This window comes from Danio rerio, chromosome 3 (genome assembly GCF_049306965.1).
Source record: "Danio rerio strain Tuebingen ecotype United States chromosome 3, GRCz12tu, whole genome shotgun sequence".
NCBI lineage: Eukaryota > Metazoa > Chordata > Actinopteri > Cypriniformes > Danionidae > Danio > Danio rerio.
The window spans coordinates 22,801,559-22,819,958 of record NC_133178.1 but is presented as its reverse complement, the minus strand read 5'-3'; the positions used below and the strand labels follow the sequence as shown (position 1 = coordinate 22,819,958).

Below are 18,400 nucleotides of genomic sequence, written 5' to 3'. Positions count from 1 at the left end.
AACAACACTGAGATGGGAATCTCGTTTCAATAATAAAAATAATAATTTTTTCTCAAAACTGCAAATTTATATTTCACAAGTTTCACTTTATTCACATTTGCCACTTCGTATCTTGCAATTTAAACTGATAAACTCGCTATTTCAAGCTTATATGCTAAAAATAGCTCAAAATTGTGAAATGTAAATCATACTTTTGTAAACATGAAAAAAAAGCCCTTTATATAAACTTGGAATTTCAAGGAAAAATGAACAATTGTTAACTTACTTTTCAGTTCTGACATTTTCTTCCCACCATTGTCACTGTTGTTTCTCACTGTTTTGATTTAAATTGAAAGAAAAGTCATTGGAATTAAGTTTATACCTCACAATTGTGCAAGAAAAGTCTGAATTGTGAAATTAAATGATAATAATAGTAATTATTAGGCCAGCACATCTTATGCACAAAAAGCACTTTTCTTCTTTATGTTAGTCATGCTCCTTACTTTTGCATTTGCAGGAAGATGCGGAGTCTTTCTTCTGGGAGCAGGACCCTCCGCAAAATATCCACCAAGAGCAGTCAGAAAATGGAAGAACCCAACCTAACTTGCTTAATGACGAAGAAGAGGAAGAGGATGAGTTTATGGTGGAGAGCTGGAGAAATTTAAATCCATTTCACAACCAGATGCTGGAGGAGGATCTAGAGGTACAATACTGAATCCAATTACAATATGAACCACATATTTAATACTCTGCAATATATATATATATATATATATATATATATATATATATATATATATATATATATATATATATATATATATATATATACATACATACATACATACATATATATATATACATACATATATATATATATATATATATATATATATATATATATATATATACATACATACATACATATATATATATATATATATACACACACACACACACATATATATATATATATATTTACGTCAGGGTGACTCTGTGGGTAGCATGATCGCCTCACAGAAAGAAGGTCGCTGGTTCGAGCCCCAGCTGGGTCAGTTGGCATTTCTGTGTGGAGTTTGCATGTTCTCCCCGTGTGGGCATGTATTTCTTCCAGTTTTTCCCACAGTCCAAAGACATGCGCTATAGGTGAATTAAATATATTGGCCGTAGTGTGTGTGAATGCAAGAGTGTAGGGTGGTTTCCCAGTAAAGGGTTGCAGTTGGAAGGGTATCCACTGCATAAAACATATGCTGGATTATTTGGCAGTTCATTCAGCTGAGGCAACCTCGTATTAAGAGGGACTAAGCCAAAAAGAAAATGGATGAATTTACATTTTTGACTTGAATTTATGGATGGAATTTTACATTTATCTGGAATATCTAAATCTATACAACATCAATAATCCTTAACATGTTGCATACATGATAAGATTATATATTTGTATTTGAGCTAAAGTATACCTTGAACAAATGTACTTTACCAATATAGTGTGAAAAAGCCAAACAGCTCTAGGAATTACTCAGTTCAACGAGTATGTCGTGTAAAAAGCAGATGTTTTGCTGCTGCTGACCTTGATCAAGTCTTTCCACATTCCTGAGCCAATAATGAACATCGTTGTTTGACCTTGATAGATAACCGAGTGATATGAGTTTTATAAAACAATTTCCTCAAACTCATTTGCTCCACTTTCAGTTGTCAGGTGTGAGAGACGGCTCTTCTCTTTGGCCTCTCATTGATTCCAGCTTGCTCTCAGAAGAAGATCCAGAGGTAAAAACTTCATCTTAAACCTAGTGTGTCAAATTTTACAATCCACTCAGATGATCCTCTTTTAAAAAAAGGTTAATTTTTCAGTTGACAGGTCCTGGTGTACAGAACGCAGGAGAACATGCACTTCAGTTTCAGAGGTCTCTCATCTCACCCTTGTTGCCTGAACAGGAATCCACATTTAGCTTAGAGCAACAATGGCAAGATGTTTTGTCTATCATGGAATCACAGGTACGTAATGGCAAACATCTTCCTGTAAAGAAGCAAATTACAAGTCCATACGTTGAAACATTAGTGAACAAAAGAGAAGATATTTGTAGTTATAGGTTTTTTTGAGAAACTTTTTTGTGTGTTTAACAGCTTATTATTGTAAAAACTGTATTGTTACTTTTAATTGTGGGAATACATAAGATATAATGTGAATGTAGCAGATCCTCAAGTTAAACAACAACTTGATGCATCGTTTTTCATAAGTAATTATGGTAATTATGACATAGGTAGCAAGTAATCATTCAGTCCATGCCAGCGGAAAATCTGTGAAATATGTGACAATTCAAGTTGGTTGAAATGTTAAACTAATTGCAGTTAACTAAACAGCAGAGTTCACTGAAGTGTATACTGTGAGCTTGCTCTATTGGTGTGATGACAGTAAGCATGTTGCAGTCACAAATGGGGCAACCTTTAATAACGCCTTTTATTTCTATAAAAACCAGAATGACAGTGGTTGTGATGAATATTTATTTTAAACTAGAAATTACCTAGTAGTTGTAGTTTTTCAAAGTCATAACCATATAAAGATGGCTTTTCTTTATTATTTTTTTTATTATTCATCTATTTCATGTTTTCAAATTTAAGACATTCAGAATGTCTGTCTTTGTTTTGGTCTTGATAACCTGCTCTCTTTAAAACATAATTATGGTAAATTGCCATTGGACCAGTTTGGTTAAAACCAATGATCTTGGAAAATATAGAAAATATTCTTGTGTGTTGTCACTTGTAGCTAGTATACAGTTAATATTTGGTTGACAGGTATGCTTTTGGTGTACCTGGAAACCTGTGTTTGTGTGGAGACATCAGAGGAGGGGCGAGGTGAAAGTGTTTTAATTTTGGAGTGCAATACCTAGTTTAACCACTGATTGTCAAATCTTGCATACGTACAGCTTTAATATTGTCATTTGATACTTTCGTAATGACATCTGACGAGAAAAAATGAAAGGAAATTTTCCAAATTGTAATATTTTTTGGGGGGGAATAAGGGGATTGTATCATGCTACCAGTATAGTTAAGCACACTGTATGACAAGTTGAATGAATCATTACTTCCCCAGTACTCTATTTCCTCATTGCAAATCTACCGCAAAATTTTTACAGAAGAGCAAATTTCCATTTCAGTGGTTTATTAATTTTATTTTTTTTTGTAAACATTGATTACTTTCATTTTTCATAAACAGCTAGTCACTGTTAATGATACTATCCTGATAAGGATTTATAATAATATTATTCACGAATGTAAGATTGCTTTCACAACTACTGTTTCGGAACCTGATGCATTTCCCCAGTCAGCGCGGTTCGTTTGGCATATGTGAATCCAGCAAACGCGCTTGGATCCACGCCAAACCAATTAGTCCGAGATCGCCTGAATGAGGTAGTCTCTGCTCGATTGAAATGAACTCTGGAACGGATTGATTGTAGTGAAAAAGCAATACAATCTGAACCAGGCAATATCACAGAGTATTATGGATATGTAATAAATACGGCTGTATGAAGAGAGAATGATGAGTAGGGCGGGATGTCATTCCTACCAGTAATGTGCGTTTCATGTCAAATACAAAAGTGTGAGCATGTTAACTATTAACGCGAGCTGTTTATCCGTTAGGAAAATAGACCGAATGGATTATATTTGGTGACGATGTCTGTGGGTGTCACCATTCATAATTAAAATGCAGCTTTTCGCTTAGAATCTCTTATTGCTCATCGTCATAAATTAAAGCGGCAAAAAAATTAGAAACTCTGACTAATATGAGGAGAGTTTACTCGCACGTGACTTGTTTTAGCTCTTTTGGTCTGTTTAGAAACTTTGCCGTGTGCTTTGTTTCGGAACAAAATAATGGATCCACAGGTGTGAAAGCACCTTAACATTCAAATGATGAGGCAGGTCACCTTTATTGACCCTGGCAGTCAAATAATTTATTTCCTTTATTTTAATCCTTACAGGTTATGAATACAACAGAAACAATAGAGGACTCTCTTGGCAACATCAGTGATTCAGACAGGAACACTGGATCCATAGAAAATGTCATTCATCAAGATATTAGCCTTAATCAAGCCACTCTGCCAAGATTCCCTGAAACACCAAACAGCACCATGCCAAACATCAATCTGGACACTTCCTCTAATGCAGAAGCTTTTGAAGACTCTGATATCATAGAGCTCCTCATGAACGCTGGCTCTGATCTACCAAGCCCATTAGATCCTCTGCTGGAGGAAGCCATGCTTGATGAGATTGCACTAATGGATTTGGGGCTGGAAGAACTTGGACAAACACAATTTGAAGAGCAGAACCAAGCAGATTCTGACTCTGGTTTATCACTAGACTACAGCCAAAGTCCTTCGTCCCCTTGTGGATCTGAATCCTCCAGTTCCTCATCATCATCTTCATGCTCTTCGTCATCCTCAAATTCAACCCATAGTTTGGTTCCCGATGAAGACGCTGTGGGATACAGTCATATCAAAGAAGAGGATGGCGCAGTGGGCGGTTTCATGCCAGAACAAACCAAAATGTGCCAGTCAAGCTTTTTGGAAACCAGGCAATTCCACCGTCTTCCTTGCCTCGAGCACATTGGACACGATCATACCTACAACCAACCTCAAAGCCAAAGAAAACCACCAAAAGATTTCTTTGAAGAGTCAACAGAAGACAACGCATTGGAGCATCTCTCCAGTCGGGACGAAAAGCGCGCACGCTTGATGAACATCCCATTCTCAAATGAACGCATCATCAACTTAAACGTGGATGAGTTCAATCGCTTGCTAGAAAAATACCATCTCAGTGAAGCTCAGCTCACGCTAATCAGAGACATTCGCCGTAGAGGCAAAAACAAGATGGCGGCTCAGAACTGTCGCAGAAGGAAGTTGGATGTCCTAGTGGAATTGGAGCATGGTGTGGACAGTCTGAGACGCCTCCGAGCCAAACTGCTCAGGGAAAAGTCAGAGATCTCTTGTTCCATCAAAGAAGTTAAGCAGCGTCTTAATAGCCTGTATGAAGAGGTGTATGAGAGACTAAGAGAAGAACAAGGATTGCTCTACTGCGACAATAACTTTACTCTGCAGCAAGGCAGAACTAGAAATGCAGCATCACAAAACAGATCAGATTCACAGTCCAGACGCAAACTTAGCAAAAGGCAAAAGCACAAGTGAGATGGAAGACATGTGTAATGCCGAGGCTCAGGAAAAACACTGTCTGCTGTTAAGTCCATCAGCTGGTTTACCACAGTTCAATGGCAATTTGCATCAGGTAGGGTATATTTACCCAAGAGATTATCCCAATTGTGCAGGGACATAACATGACTTGACCGAACTTGAAGTTTCATAATGGTTTGATCTAAAGGGCCATACTATGAATTTCCTTTCAAGGTAAAGACACCGATAAGCATACTGTATGAGAAAACAAACATGCAGTTTGTGAGTGAGGTTGACTTAAGTCGAAGAAAGCAGACTGATCTTCTTATTCTAGGTTCACACTAAACGTGGAGCACTACATCTGTCTTTCTAGTTTACTTGAGAGGTTTTTCACCCTTAGCAAATTTTGAGGGTTGAATTATTTGAACTGGTGTGGAAGAGACTGAAGCAAATTCTGGTGCATTTGTGCCGCCCAGTGGAAATTAACACATTTGCATTGAGTTGCATCATGATACTTGCAATAATACAAATTTCGCTTTTGACGTGTTAACCCAGTGTAAGGGCCAGAGAGGGAAAATGGTCATAAAAGCTAAAATATGACTCAAGAAACACATTATGAAATCATATTTGTTTTTTTATGGAATATTGCAGTTTGTAAACCAGACTACATTGTGCTGTTTGTTCAACTTTTTTTTAAAAGTTCATTTAATTTGAGCATTATTCGTTCAACTTCCCCTGTATCGCAATGACATATCTTCTTTAAAGGGACAAAAATGTATTCCTTTTACCTCTCATTAGATACCATTTGAGCTATTAGTCTGCAATTTATGCTGATATGAATACATGAAATCTACTCTCAATAATAAATAGTTGCATTCAACAGAATAATAACAAGACTACAACCTCACATACTCGTAAAACTCAAACTTGTAAACTGGGACTTATTAGTGAGGACCTTTTTAAATCATGATTTATGATTATCACTAGACTACAGCCAAAGTCCTTCGTCCCCTTGTGGATCTGAATCCTCCAGTTCCTCATCAACATCATAATTATGAAAGGGAATGGACATTTTATCCATCTTCCGACAAATTGCAACTTCTGCTTCATCCTAATAGTTTAAAAAAAACTAACTGGGCAACAAAGACATACTGGAAATTGTTCCCGATTAGAAAATGGTATGTTATGCTTGGAATCCAAGTTTTGATCCATTTTGGTTTAATACAATTGTTGAAGCATATAAAAGTATACGATGAAAAAGTATTATTTAGTTTTACAAGGTTTCTGCAGGTTTCACAAAGTCGAAATTAAGACTTTTCATACTTATACAAGGCTAAACCCTAAAAGGATTTTCACTTGTCCAATTAAAAATTCTAACTACTTGAATAATACTTAATGTATCAAAAAAGAGCAAACCATACATACATTTCTTTCAATATAATGTTTTCTTTTTTTTTAATGACAAACTAGAATGTACAACAGTCTGTCCAGGTCCAGTCTGTCAGTGTCCTCACCACATATGGTCTATAAATACTTGGGAGAACATACAAATGTTATTGTGAGAAAGATAATTAATTTATGGAAAACATTGTTATAGAGAATTTTTTTGGAGATAGATTGTTGGCGACTATGTGTGTTGGTCTGACTGGGTAGTTTTACATGAAGATTTAAAATGAAAGACCCATTTGATAATTTAAACCTACAAGTCAATATTTTAGTGAATTTAAGACTTTTTAAGGCCTAAAATGTTTTTGAAATGGACTTTAAGACCCTGCGGACACCCTGTTTTAAACAGGATTATCATTCTATGGAAAACAAGGTTAATTGATTTTTGCCCCTGTATGTTTTAAGAGAAAAGTAGTTCTGCCTTTGAGTTTGTGTTTTATAAAAGACTGTGTTACTGTAACTCATTGATGAAATTCTATGTGATTTCATGCATTTTTTTTTCTTGTAAATAATTTAAAACTTTTTATATTGAATTATGTATATTGTGTTAAAGGTTTTGCAGTGAAATTAAGTTCTTCCTTCTAATTAAATGCTGTTTATTTATTGTCCTGATTTGTCCATTTTTCTTTTCTTTAAAACATGAGCTTGCTATAACAAATACATTTTGAAATGATCTCTAACAAATTAAACAAAAGTTTAATTTAAAAAAAGTTTATTTTTGTAATGAACAGATAAATGTCTCCCCCTTGAAAAGGTGAAAATGAAAGAAAGTAACATGCTTCAAACAGTACACTTTAAAAGAGAAAACAGAGTCCATCAGAAAGGAGTATAATGCAGTCACATTACTGATTGTGCAGGACAAAGTACTTCACGGCTCCTCAGATACGCAGCAAAAGTGTCACTATTAATACCTTAATTAGCAAAAACACAGTATCCAGTGATCTGAGCACTTTTTTAACCAACTGCAGACATTAATTAACATTTAAAAAAACTCTTTATATAGTCAATACCTTATGCTGGTGCAAAGGTGGTACTGTGAGACCTGATCTGTAGCACGGTAATGTTAGCAAGACTTTTCACTACACCTTTGAATGTTCATGATATAAAAAGATGCCTTAAAGCTGTGTAGTACATTCGACTTCATGAGCACCACCAAAGAGGTTAAAACAATAAGTCTGTCAATTTTTTCATAAGTATTTACGAGTCAAGACTAGCAATTTCGATCAGCCTAAAAAACCTGGAAAAAAAAATCAGTCAGAAAAGCTGGGATATAAAGATCAGATTTTCTCTTCACACAGTAATGCGACTGATAAAATACAAAGACAGTTATTAGTTAAAAATAGGAATTTATATGAGATTATGGGAAATGCAGTTTTACTAGGCTGTGAATATATCCTTATGCAATATATATCCTCAAGTGGAGAACAAAAGACAAGAATACTATATACTTGAATACAAATTCCAAAATACTGCTAAAACAGCAACTGCAAAACACAGCAATTTGCTCACTAATAAGGTGACAACTGTTTTTAGAAATGTATGTACACAAAAAAATGACTTCGAGAGAAAATCTCAAAAGATGAGATGGAAAAGAAAAGCAGAGGCTTGAGAAATTACGTCATACTGCCCTACATAGACAAAACAAAGCAACTACACACATTCAATTTAGCAAACACTACTTAAATTGAATGTGGACACTGAATCAAATTATGAATCCATAATTTTTAATTCCAGTGTCGCGTACTTACTGTGTTTTAACTTAGGGCAGCGTATTACACAGTGACTTGAATGTCCTTCTCATCTCTTATCAGAAAAATACAGAAGGAAAAAGATATGCACAGATGACCCATTGCATCAAGTTTACAACTAATCAGACGTTCAATTCATTTTTGTCATCCGGGAATGACAACTGAGCAACTACTGCAGCATATACACACCCTACTTCCCATAATAAACCAACAGAAAGAGAAGCAAAGAGGGAAAACAGTGATCCTGCGATTCATCTGTTGGCCAGTCTTCTGACACAACATTCACTTTTGCCTGCTTAAGATGACTTCACTTCTGCATATCGTGCTCTGAATTATATTTGAGTCCAGGTTTTATGGTATTGAGAGTTAGAGTGATTTTGGGTGTCTTTTTTTTTTTTCTTCTCCCAACTCGAAACTTGTCCCAAACCCACCCTGAAAACACAGCAAAATAAGCCTAACACCTGCTCTGACTTGCCCCAAGCCTAGTTCTTGTCATCTTTCTTCTCTTCTTCCTCAGAAGGGTACGAGTGCCATGTTAGCCGCTCTTCATAGAAGGAAATTACCACCTGTGGACACTTCACATTGGCCTCTTTTGCTGGAACCAGATCTGCCTCGTCAGAGTTTTTCCTGTAGAGAACAGTTGCATTTGATGACTTAGAAATAAGGTCTAAAGATGCATCAATCAATGTGTCAAATGATGTTAATTTTTTTATAACATTGCTTTAGAGTGAAAAAAAGATGATAAATTTGTATATTATGTCTATTATAACCAGCACACTTTTTTCTCTGGATAATTTTCTTTATAAAATTTGTCAAATATAATAATTATATTGGCCTGTTAAATGTTAGATTAATCTAATCCATGTTCAGTGAAGATGATGCTATTGTCATTTGAGAGTGTTTGTGTTTAGCAGCATGCCAGCTTCTATAGCTATTTTTATTGTGCGACAATCTATACCACAGATTATATTAGGTTTTTAAAGATTTTTGTTGCTGGTAAAACAGCTTTTAACGGTGTTAAAATCTCTTCAAAAAAGTGAACAGAAAAAACTTCTTAAAGTTTCTTAAAGAGAATTAAAGCAGGCAATCAAAGATCACTTCATAGATAAATTGCTTTTGCAAAGAGAGAGAGAGAGAGGGAGAGGGGGAGAGAGAGAGAGAAAGAGGGAGAGGGGGAGAGAGAGAGAGAGAGAGGGAGAGGGGGAGAGAGAGAGAGGGGGGAGAGGGGGAGAGAGAGAGAGAGAGGGGGGGGAGAGAGGGGGGGGGGAGGAGAGAGAGAGAGAGGGAGAGAGAGAGAATTTTGAGTTTATTGTCATTTCAGCTTTTTTGGCTTTGTCATGGCAAAAAAACAAAAAAAAACAAACAGATCAAGTTTAAAACATTTTATAAATACCACTTTTCTATAGTTAGAAAAAAAATATTCTAACAGTTCATCAACAGCAACAAATAATACACAAGGTAAAAAACATAGATAATAATAATATTAATAATATACAATATACAAGATAAAAATCTAAAACTGTTTTTTATGGTTTACTTTAGATAAAAGTTTTACAATTTTAGAAGGATTCACATTTAAAAATATTTCATTTAAAGTCTGTCCAGATAAAAATTCTTGTTTGATAACAATAAAAATAGGACATTCCACAAACATATGTTTAACAGTTTGGTATCTTTTGCAATATTGACATTTTGGTGGTTCTTCTCCTTTAAGTAAATGTCCATGTGCAAGTCTCGTCGTGTGTCCAATGTGGCATCCTCTATAAACATCCTCTATAAATCTCATCGTGTCTTGAGTTAAAAAATAAACAAGCTTTTCTTTCTATTTCTGGCTGAATTTCAAAAAGTTTATTTTCTGAACACTGATCCCATTCTGTTTGCCATTTGTTGAGAATATAGCCTTTTATAAGTGCCTTCAAATCGGAAAGTGGGATTTTGCACTCCTTTAAATTTCCTGTGAGGACTGTTTTGGCGGCTTGTTCATTTCCAATTAATCCAGCATGTCCTGGGATCCAGCAGAAAACTATATTATAAAACTTTCTTTTGCAAAGAAAACACATGGGAGAATCACTCCTAGAATTAAAATCCCAACATTGGGGTTAACTTCTTGTGATGTCAAAAATATCAAGGTTGGTACAAATTTTAAAAAGGTCCATTTTCAGTTCCCTAACATGTGAGTGCCATTAAGCGCATTCTTAAACACTGCTGGTTGGCTATTGTGTTCACATGCTCAACAGAAATTACCTTGATTAGCCTTAATGGTCATCAGTTCACCACTCTTTTTTTCACAAAGAGCAAACACGGATACAGACACTGGAGTGTTTCAAAGTTGCATCAATCAGCTGGTCTGCATATGAGCTGACATACAAGAGCTGTCCACTGATGAGTCGACTGATTTTCAAAAACGTTAGTACCAATTGGTCCTGAACTACTTTTGACAACCCTATTAACTTCATCGAGTTTGTTCCTTGTAGGCAGATCCCATATACTTTGCCATTTGGTATTGATTTATATTTGAGCCGAAAATAAAAACAAAGGCATCTGGACTTTGGCTTAAACCACCAAAATGAAACTTTATGCAGGTTTCAGAATCTGGACTGCGGCTTAAAACTGGTTGCCAGATGTGAGAGTCTTCAGTACATGTGCACATAAGAATGAAACTACTACTACAAAAACAACAACATACATATGCCTTAAAGGTCACGTTTTATATGCTTTAAAGGTAAAATTTTTTTTTTGGAATAATAGGTTAACTAGGCCAAAAACATAAACCAGACATTTAGCGAACATCCAGTCCAGTCATATCAGGTTTCAGCTTGACCAAGAGTGAGAAGGTTTTTCATGATGCTGCTAAAACAAAAAAAATGTCTTCTTAAACCGGATTTTACTTACCATTTCATTAGAAACATGAGCTCCCCGCTGGAATCTGTGGCTCCAATGATACGTTCTGGATCTAAACCTCGTGCAAATCCCCTTGGCTTGTCTTGCTGTAAAACATTACGATATTATATTATATTTATATTATATGCATTATATGCAGTTTAAGTTTATTTTCAGTAGTCTTCCAAAAACATTTTGTCTTCTGGTAAGAATGTCTTTATGAGGTTTTATTAAGTGCAACTTGTGTGAAATCTGAATTACTTAAATTTTAAGTTCAACATCTCCTCTGTGGCTGTTGCATCAGAGAATCAACAAGAAAGTAAGACTGTCAGACTAAAGCTAATTTTACAGAAGGCATTTCATAAACAAATATTGTTCATCAAAAGAAATGATCGAGTCTAACCTCATCTTTCCTCTTCTTAGGCCGACTATCTTCTCCACCACCATCTGTGTCAGATTCTTTCCTCTTTGCACTGGATTCTTTCTTGTCATCATTTATTTTATGTTTTGTCATGTACTCTGCGATGAGATCAGGACAGTCCAGGTTGTCCTCTGGTTCCCATGTGTTATCTTCTCTAAGATAAAAAAAAAGAATAAATTGTCAGCAGATATCAATGCTATATTTACTTTTTTTCAGAGGTACTCCACCACTAAAAAAAAGCATGATTTGCTTACAAATGTATACTTCTGGAGTTCTTTTAGTTATGATATAATGCCCAACATGTTTTCTAAAAATCAAGTGCTCAATGGAATGATTTAACTTGGTCACAAATTCTTAAAGTAAGCCATTTAATCTGACAGGTTGTCATAAAGATGCTAAAGTCTTTGTTTGTACAAGACTTTCAGGTATAATGCTGACTGTCAAGGCTCTGTGGAGCTCATGCCTACACATAGACGGCAGATATTGAGAACACTTTAAATTTGTTTGGGTGTTGTTCATTTTAAAGTTTGTCAAACTCGCTCCACACAGCTAATACTATTCTTTGAGGATTCTGCAATTCAGCCAATTTTCCACATTGTGGAAGGGCTCTACTAAATGCCTAATACCGGAAATTTTACTATTCAGTCAGGTCCAGAAATATTGGGACATTGACAAAATTCTTACATTTTTGAATCTATACACTAACACAATGGATTTGAAACAAAGGTTTATTATTTGAAATAATTGGTGATTTAACTGCAGGCTGTCAGCTTTTATGTGAGGGCATTTACATCCAAATCAGGTGAATGGTGTAGGAATTAAAACAGTTTGCATATGTGCGTCCAACTTGTGAAGGAACCAAAAGAAATGAGACAGAAAAATAATCATACATAAAACTTTCACTTTATAATACTTGGTTGCAAATCCTTTGCGATAAATTACCACCATGCTTCACTGCTTAGGACCATGATTAGTTACTCTATACTCTGCTCTTCCCATCACGCTGGAACAAGTTGATCTTGATCTCATCTGTCCATAAGATTTTGTCCCAGCACTGTCAAGGCTTTTTTAGAACTCTAATCTGGCCTTCATGTTTTGAGGCTCACCAATGGTTTACATCTCGTGGTGAACCCTCTGTATATTGACTCTGTATATTGACACCCACACCCACACACACAGGAGAGTGTTCTTGATGGCCAACTGTTGTGAAGGGTGTTTTCATCACCAGGGAAAGAATGTTTTGGTCGTCCACCACACTTTTTTCTGTGGTCTTCTGATGTTGCTGTTGTCAAGAATGTTTTGGCCATGCTTAATGTTTTTGCCATCTCTCTGATGGGTTTGTTTTGTTTTTTCAGCCTAATGATGGCTTGCTTGACAGCTCTTTGGATCTTATCTTGAGAGTTGACAGCAACAGATTCCAAAATTCAAATAACACACTTGAAATTAACCCTGGACCTTTTATCTGCTCATTGTAATTGGGATAATAAGGAAACAACACACACCTGGCCATGGAACAGCTTGGAAGCCAATGGTCTCATTATGTTTGATCCCTTAACAAGTGGGAAGCACATATGCAAACTGTTTTAATTCCTACACCTTTCACCTGATTTGGACGTAAATACCCTCAAATTAAAGCTGACAGTCTGCAATTTAAAGCACATCTACTTTCATTTTAAATCCATTGTGTTTGGTGTATAGTGCCAAATATTAGACTTGTGTTGACGTCCCAATATTTATGGACCTGACTGTATAAGATTGTACTTACTCTGAAAAGCCCTTCCATTTGAGCAAGTATTCCACTCTGCCCTTCACCACCCGCCTGTCCAGGACCTTTTCCACTACATATTCCTCCTCTTCCTCTTCTACAACATCCTCCACCTTCTTCTTGGTCTGCTTCTTTCCAGCAGTGGCCGCCAGCTTGCTGTCTGGAGAAACTTCTAAGGAAAGAAAAAAAACATGGTCAGAGTCTGTGGAAAACAAAATCAGTATTCAAACTGTTAGAAGCAAAGCTGAAACACACTATGGTGCTGAGCAAAACAAACAAAAACAACAACTTTTCACGACTGGTGGTATTGCTCAAAAAGGAAAGTTTATTAGAAAGAAAACAAGAAATGAAGGCAAACAAATGCAGTCTTCTAATGTTTAAGTCTTGAAAACGTCCAAATCTTTGTTTTTAATAAAGCTCTGCATTAAAATGTAAGACATATTTTGAATAAGGTGACAGCACTTTGTGGTAAATGCCTTTTGAGAACTAAACTGAAAGCTAAAATCTTTCAGAAAAGACTTTAAATGTTTTCAAATTAACCATCCACTGCTTACAGGTTTGGATCAACCAAAAATTATTCTGTCAAATACAGTCACATTGTTCCAAATTTGTGAAGCTACTTACTGTTTACTCTCTATCAAGCGGTTCTAAACCTTGAAGAGACAATTAATTTCTTTATTTGTTGAACACTAAAGATCTTTCAAAGGAAGCTAAAAACTAGTAACCATTGACTTCCATAGTAAGAAAAACAAATACTTTGGAAGTCAATGGTTACAAGCGCCCAGCTTTCTTCAAAATATCTTCCTTTGTGTTTGACAGCAAAAGAAACCAAAACCAATTTGAAACAGAAGGCGATTAAATGATGACAATTTTTAATTGACTTTAATACCAACTATGACTTTTTGTATTCATCTGATTTTAACTGCATAAAAAACACAATTCGCTCAAACAATTTCTAAAGAGTCAGCATGAACATATCATTACCGTACGTTCACACCGAAAGCGGCGAGAGCGTCAAAGTAGCCGGAAGTCATTCATTTTCAATGAGAGCCGGCGGCGATAGGCGACGATAAGCGGCGAGGAGCAGCGCGGCGCGTCTTCGCCGGCGTGAGCGTCGAGGAGAGTTGAAATGAAGTCAACTTTATGGTAATGAGCTATGACGCGTTTCGGCGGCAAGCAATCAGAATGAAGACGTCCACCGCTTGATAGCAGTTCAGGGAACACAGACCTGTGAACTTTGGTTCCGACCACAGTTGTTCCCAAGGGTTTGATTATTGCGGTCGCCGGATTTCCAATTATTTACAATGTTTTCTTACAGGAACATACATTAAATAAGTCACTGGCGAGTTACTGATGTTCATTAATGTTATATAAATTTATCTTTAAAAAGCGGGAATCTCACGCGATGTGACAGTACAAAACAGTACTGCTGCTTCAGGATATTTCAGACATACGGACACATATTGGATAAATAGAGCAAAGCCACACCACACGCAACTTGATCTTCCATTGTTATATGAATTTGATAAAAAAGTGCGCAACATTTTCACGCTAAAAACATGCCTTATGCAGGAATGTAACTGATATGCTGCAACGGCTCCTTTAAATATGAGATCAATGTAGCGAGTTTTGACGCTCTCGCCGCCGGAGCTGAAGGCAGTCAGCGTTGTCGCCAGGGCGGCCAGAGCGACCTTGGACGCTCTCGCCGCTTTCGGTGTGAACGTACGGTTAGTGTCACATTCCAAGCGCAGCAGATACTGGTTTAAACTTGATCCACGAGGACTTTATGCTTTTTACACAACTTCCTAAGGCTTTGAGATGAAATGCCTTAAGATATTGGAATCAACCATTTACTCCAGACTAATATATTCTGACAGAATTAAGGAATAAATGTACACAGTTTTGTACAAATATCCATACTACACATTAAGGTTGAAAATACATAAGTTTAAATGATTTGGGTCAGCAAAAAATTTTGATTGTATCTTATCACCAAATTGAAGCCTGCATTTATTTGAAGGAAAAAGTAAAAAAAAAAAGTCAATCTAATCAAATTAGGAACATTTCTTATTAATCAATAAGTATATTACACAAACTATACATAATTTAATGAGTTAAACTATTATCTAGAACACTTGAACAGCAGTTTGAAAGTCACATAACATGAATGCTAATCAAACCTATTATTATTGAACGTTGATATCTGCATTTTATCAGCATAAGGCAACTAAAATTTGAAAATCAGCATCTACTGTATATGCAAATATTTATGACCCATTAGCCATGAACTAACAATTGCAATATACCTGCAGTATTTACTAACCTTGATTGAAATTGACTAATTATTAGACACATTTCTCCTGTTTTAATACAATTTAATTGGTAACTAAAAAGTAACTATAAGCTGTTCTCTCACACCCAGAATACTCCATTTTTAATACCATTGACCTAATAAACCTCAGTAGAAGCACCTCTACTAGTCACTGACAAGTAAATGAAAATGAAAACGCGGTCATAAAAACAGTCACCAACAACCCTGTGATTCAATAAAAGCAGCTTTAAGACAGAAACACTTAAGTGATTTTAGCAGCTGGAAATAATAAAACCCTCCCCACACATGTGAATAGACAACAGCAGTAAATGAGAAAGTTGAGACACCTTCGGTGACGCTGGGAGCATCACTAACTGTCTCTGTAGGTTGGCTCATGCTCATCGAGGCTCTGCGGAACCTTCCGGTTCCTTGTCAACGTCAACAGTGCTGAACAGAGTAAAAGTGTGGATTAGAGGGGATGGGGGCTCAGGTGACATCAGGGAAACAACACAAGGCAGGAAATAAAGTTACACAGTATCACTGTGGATAACAGTTCAGTAGATCTAGCTAACACAGCTTTTCATGGTACACTGCTCCCTTTTGAGTTGATTCAGTTAAAATAATGAATCCTAGCTATATTAAAAATGCATTTTAAAAATCTTACAAAACTTTTGTACTGAATTCTTTTTTGAGACCAATAATCACATTTTTCTAGTAACTGTCATTAAAACATTTTTGTGAGCTGCAATAGACCATTAAGTTGCTGACTAAATAAATCATAAACAGATATAGCATAATGAACCCTTTTCACAAGACGCATTTAACGGTCATCACAATCTTAAATTTTCTTTTGCATTTTTTAATTAGTTTTTAACATTTATTTATCTTATAAAAGCGTTTGAACATTTATGAATGTATCATATCATCTTTGCATCAGATTACAAAAAACGAATTACTGTTTATGTGTTTTTGATGCAACGTCTATGGAGTGGCACAGTAAATTTGACTTTATTTTCTCCTCTGGCTGCCGTCATCAGTCTCACTATTTTATTTCTTTTTCTGAAAGTCTTGATAACACCGTTGTGGCATTTTCTTTCTTTATTTCAGCAAATAGATTTGTAAAAAAATATTTGTTGTACTCTCTCATTTACGACATTCTAAGTTTACCCAGCTATGACGATTTCTGCTTCTGAAAAACCCCGAAAATGTGATAAGCGTCTATAACAGTCTAATAAAAACATTATAAAACATGATAATCAACAATATTTTGCACTAATATGCTGTCTAGGATGTGCCATTCTAAGATTTTTCTAGAGATTTCAGATAATCCTAATTAATCAACAGATACATGTACATATAGACAGAGAAATATAGACCTAAAACAACAACAGGCTCCCATGTTATGATTGTTAAATAAAACAATCTAAATAATTCCATCTCTGTCTGTTTTGCATAAGACCTGCAGAGTAAAAGTAAACACCCATGTAGTCATCATGGTTCATATTTTAACTTTACATTCATTTTAAACACTACTGCTAAGCATCAGCAACGTATATACATAACTACTTTATTTCAACTCATAAACAGTGTCAGGACCGCGAAATTTAAAAGAATAATTTATTTAAAATTGAAAATTATAATTTAATCACGCTTTACTCGTTCCTAACCAGTTTGACTTTCCTTTGTTGAACACAAAAGATGATAATTCGAAAAAAAGCAGGAAACATGTAACCATTAAGGTTAATACTATTTTTGTTTTTCCAACTATGGAAGTGAAAGGTTACGTGCTTTAACCAAAAAGAAACTTAAAAAAATACACGAGTGAGTAAATTTTCACGCTTGGAGTTATCCCTTTAACTCCATCGACGTGCACGCGCAGACAAGGTACTAGAATTTTCCAGTCCTTTTTCCTGCTGACACGAGTTGGTGAGGTAAAATATTCAAATATGATGTGTAATGTTACGGTGAACGCCACATAGATTTCTTTTTAAAAGTGTGTTTCCGAGATAACGTTACAGTAGTTTCTGAACGGCGCACGTGCACGAGGAAGGCGTTTCTGTCTAGCACGGATCCGAGCCAGGAGGTTGACTCTATAACACTCACAATTTAGGTCCAAAGGGTATGACACCGACGACATTATTACTGGCTTGAAAATACATGCATAAAACGCTCCAATGCACAACAAATCTAACTTTATAAATCTAAAAATAACGTTACTCCTAATATACGCGACACCGACTAACTAGCCTTGTGGCTAATGTTGCAAAAGCATGGTAGCTCACTTCTCCATGTTGACCTGGATTCGACTAAAACAAATGATAAACATTCATCAAAATACGACTAAAATTGTATTTTAAAACAACACTGCATAAAACACTCAAAACATCCACCTGTTAGTAACAAAATCGCATTTCTTGAAACACAATCAGTCCTGCAGTTGTTTTTACAATCTGCACGCAGCGCCACTTACCTGTGTATTACTGAATTAACGGCGAAAAACGCCAAAATGGGTGGTTTAGTGCAGCTAGACCGGGTTTAAATCTCGACAAACTTTAAAATCTGTCGACTGGGGGTAGAGTTTGTTTTTATTTTACCGAGCCTCCTTGGTTGAGCAGACAAAAGGTAACGCTACACGAAAGGCTCCAGCAACCCGCCAATTCGACCGAACGTGCATGGGTACGTACTACA

The 18,400-nt window shown here is 35.9% G+C and overlaps 2 protein-coding genes across 3 annotated transcripts in view; one reads left to right on the top strand and one right to left on the bottom strand.

Moving 5' to 3' along the window:
• The window catches only part of nfe2l1a (nfe2 like bZIP transcription factor 1a), a 21,602-nt gene extending 14,312 nt beyond the window's left edge, over nt 1-7,290 (top strand). Inside the window, exons 3-6 of the mRNA NM_212855.2 lie at nt 497-682; nt 1,672-1,746; nt 1,831-1,974; nt 3,957-7,290. Coding sequence (NP_998020.2) covers nt 497-682; nt 1,672-1,746; nt 1,831-1,974; nt 3,957-5,159 — 1,608 coding nt within the window. The 3' untranslated portion in view covers nt 5,160-7,290. The remainder of the gene's footprint in view (nt 1-496; nt 683-1,671; nt 1,747-1,830; nt 1,975-3,956) is intronic.
• Nucleotides 7,283-18,400, bottom strand: cbx1a (chromobox homolog 1a (HP1 beta homolog Drosophila)). Of its 2 annotated transcripts, none has more exons than NM_199746.2 (6): nt 18,183-18,400; nt 16,060-16,159; nt 13,402-13,573; nt 11,619-11,790; nt 11,228-11,322; nt 7,283-8,962 (listed from the first exon to the last, which is right to left on the bottom strand). In NM_199746.2, exons 2-6 carry the CDS (start codon nt 16,112-16,114, stop codon nt 8,818-8,820), a joined length of 639 nt encoding a protein of 212 aa, NP_956040.2. In that variant the 5' UTR covers nt 16,115-16,159; nt 18,183-18,400; the 3' UTR covers nt 7,283-8,817. The 2 variants fall into 2 exon arrangements, with proteins under 2 accessions (NP_956040.2, XP_073792682.1); XM_073936581.1 differs by having other exon boundaries at nt 13,402-13,630; nt 16,031-16,159; nt 18,183-18,367.

Bases quoted from the DNA above. Each gene is read 5' to 3' on its own strand.
- cbx1a (NM_199746.2), bottom strand. From the start codon at position 16,114: ATGAGCATGAGCCAACCTACAGAGACAGTTAGTGATGCTCCCAGCGTC. The intron at 13,574-16,059 runs GTGTCTCAACTT...TTCTTTCCTTAG, and splicing joins TGCTCCCAGCGTCACCGAAG to AAGTTTCTCCAGACAGCAAG. The intron at 11,791-13,401 runs GTAAGTACAATC...TTTTTATCTTAG, and splicing joins AAATGGAAGGGCTTTTCAGA to AGAAGATAACACATGGGAAC.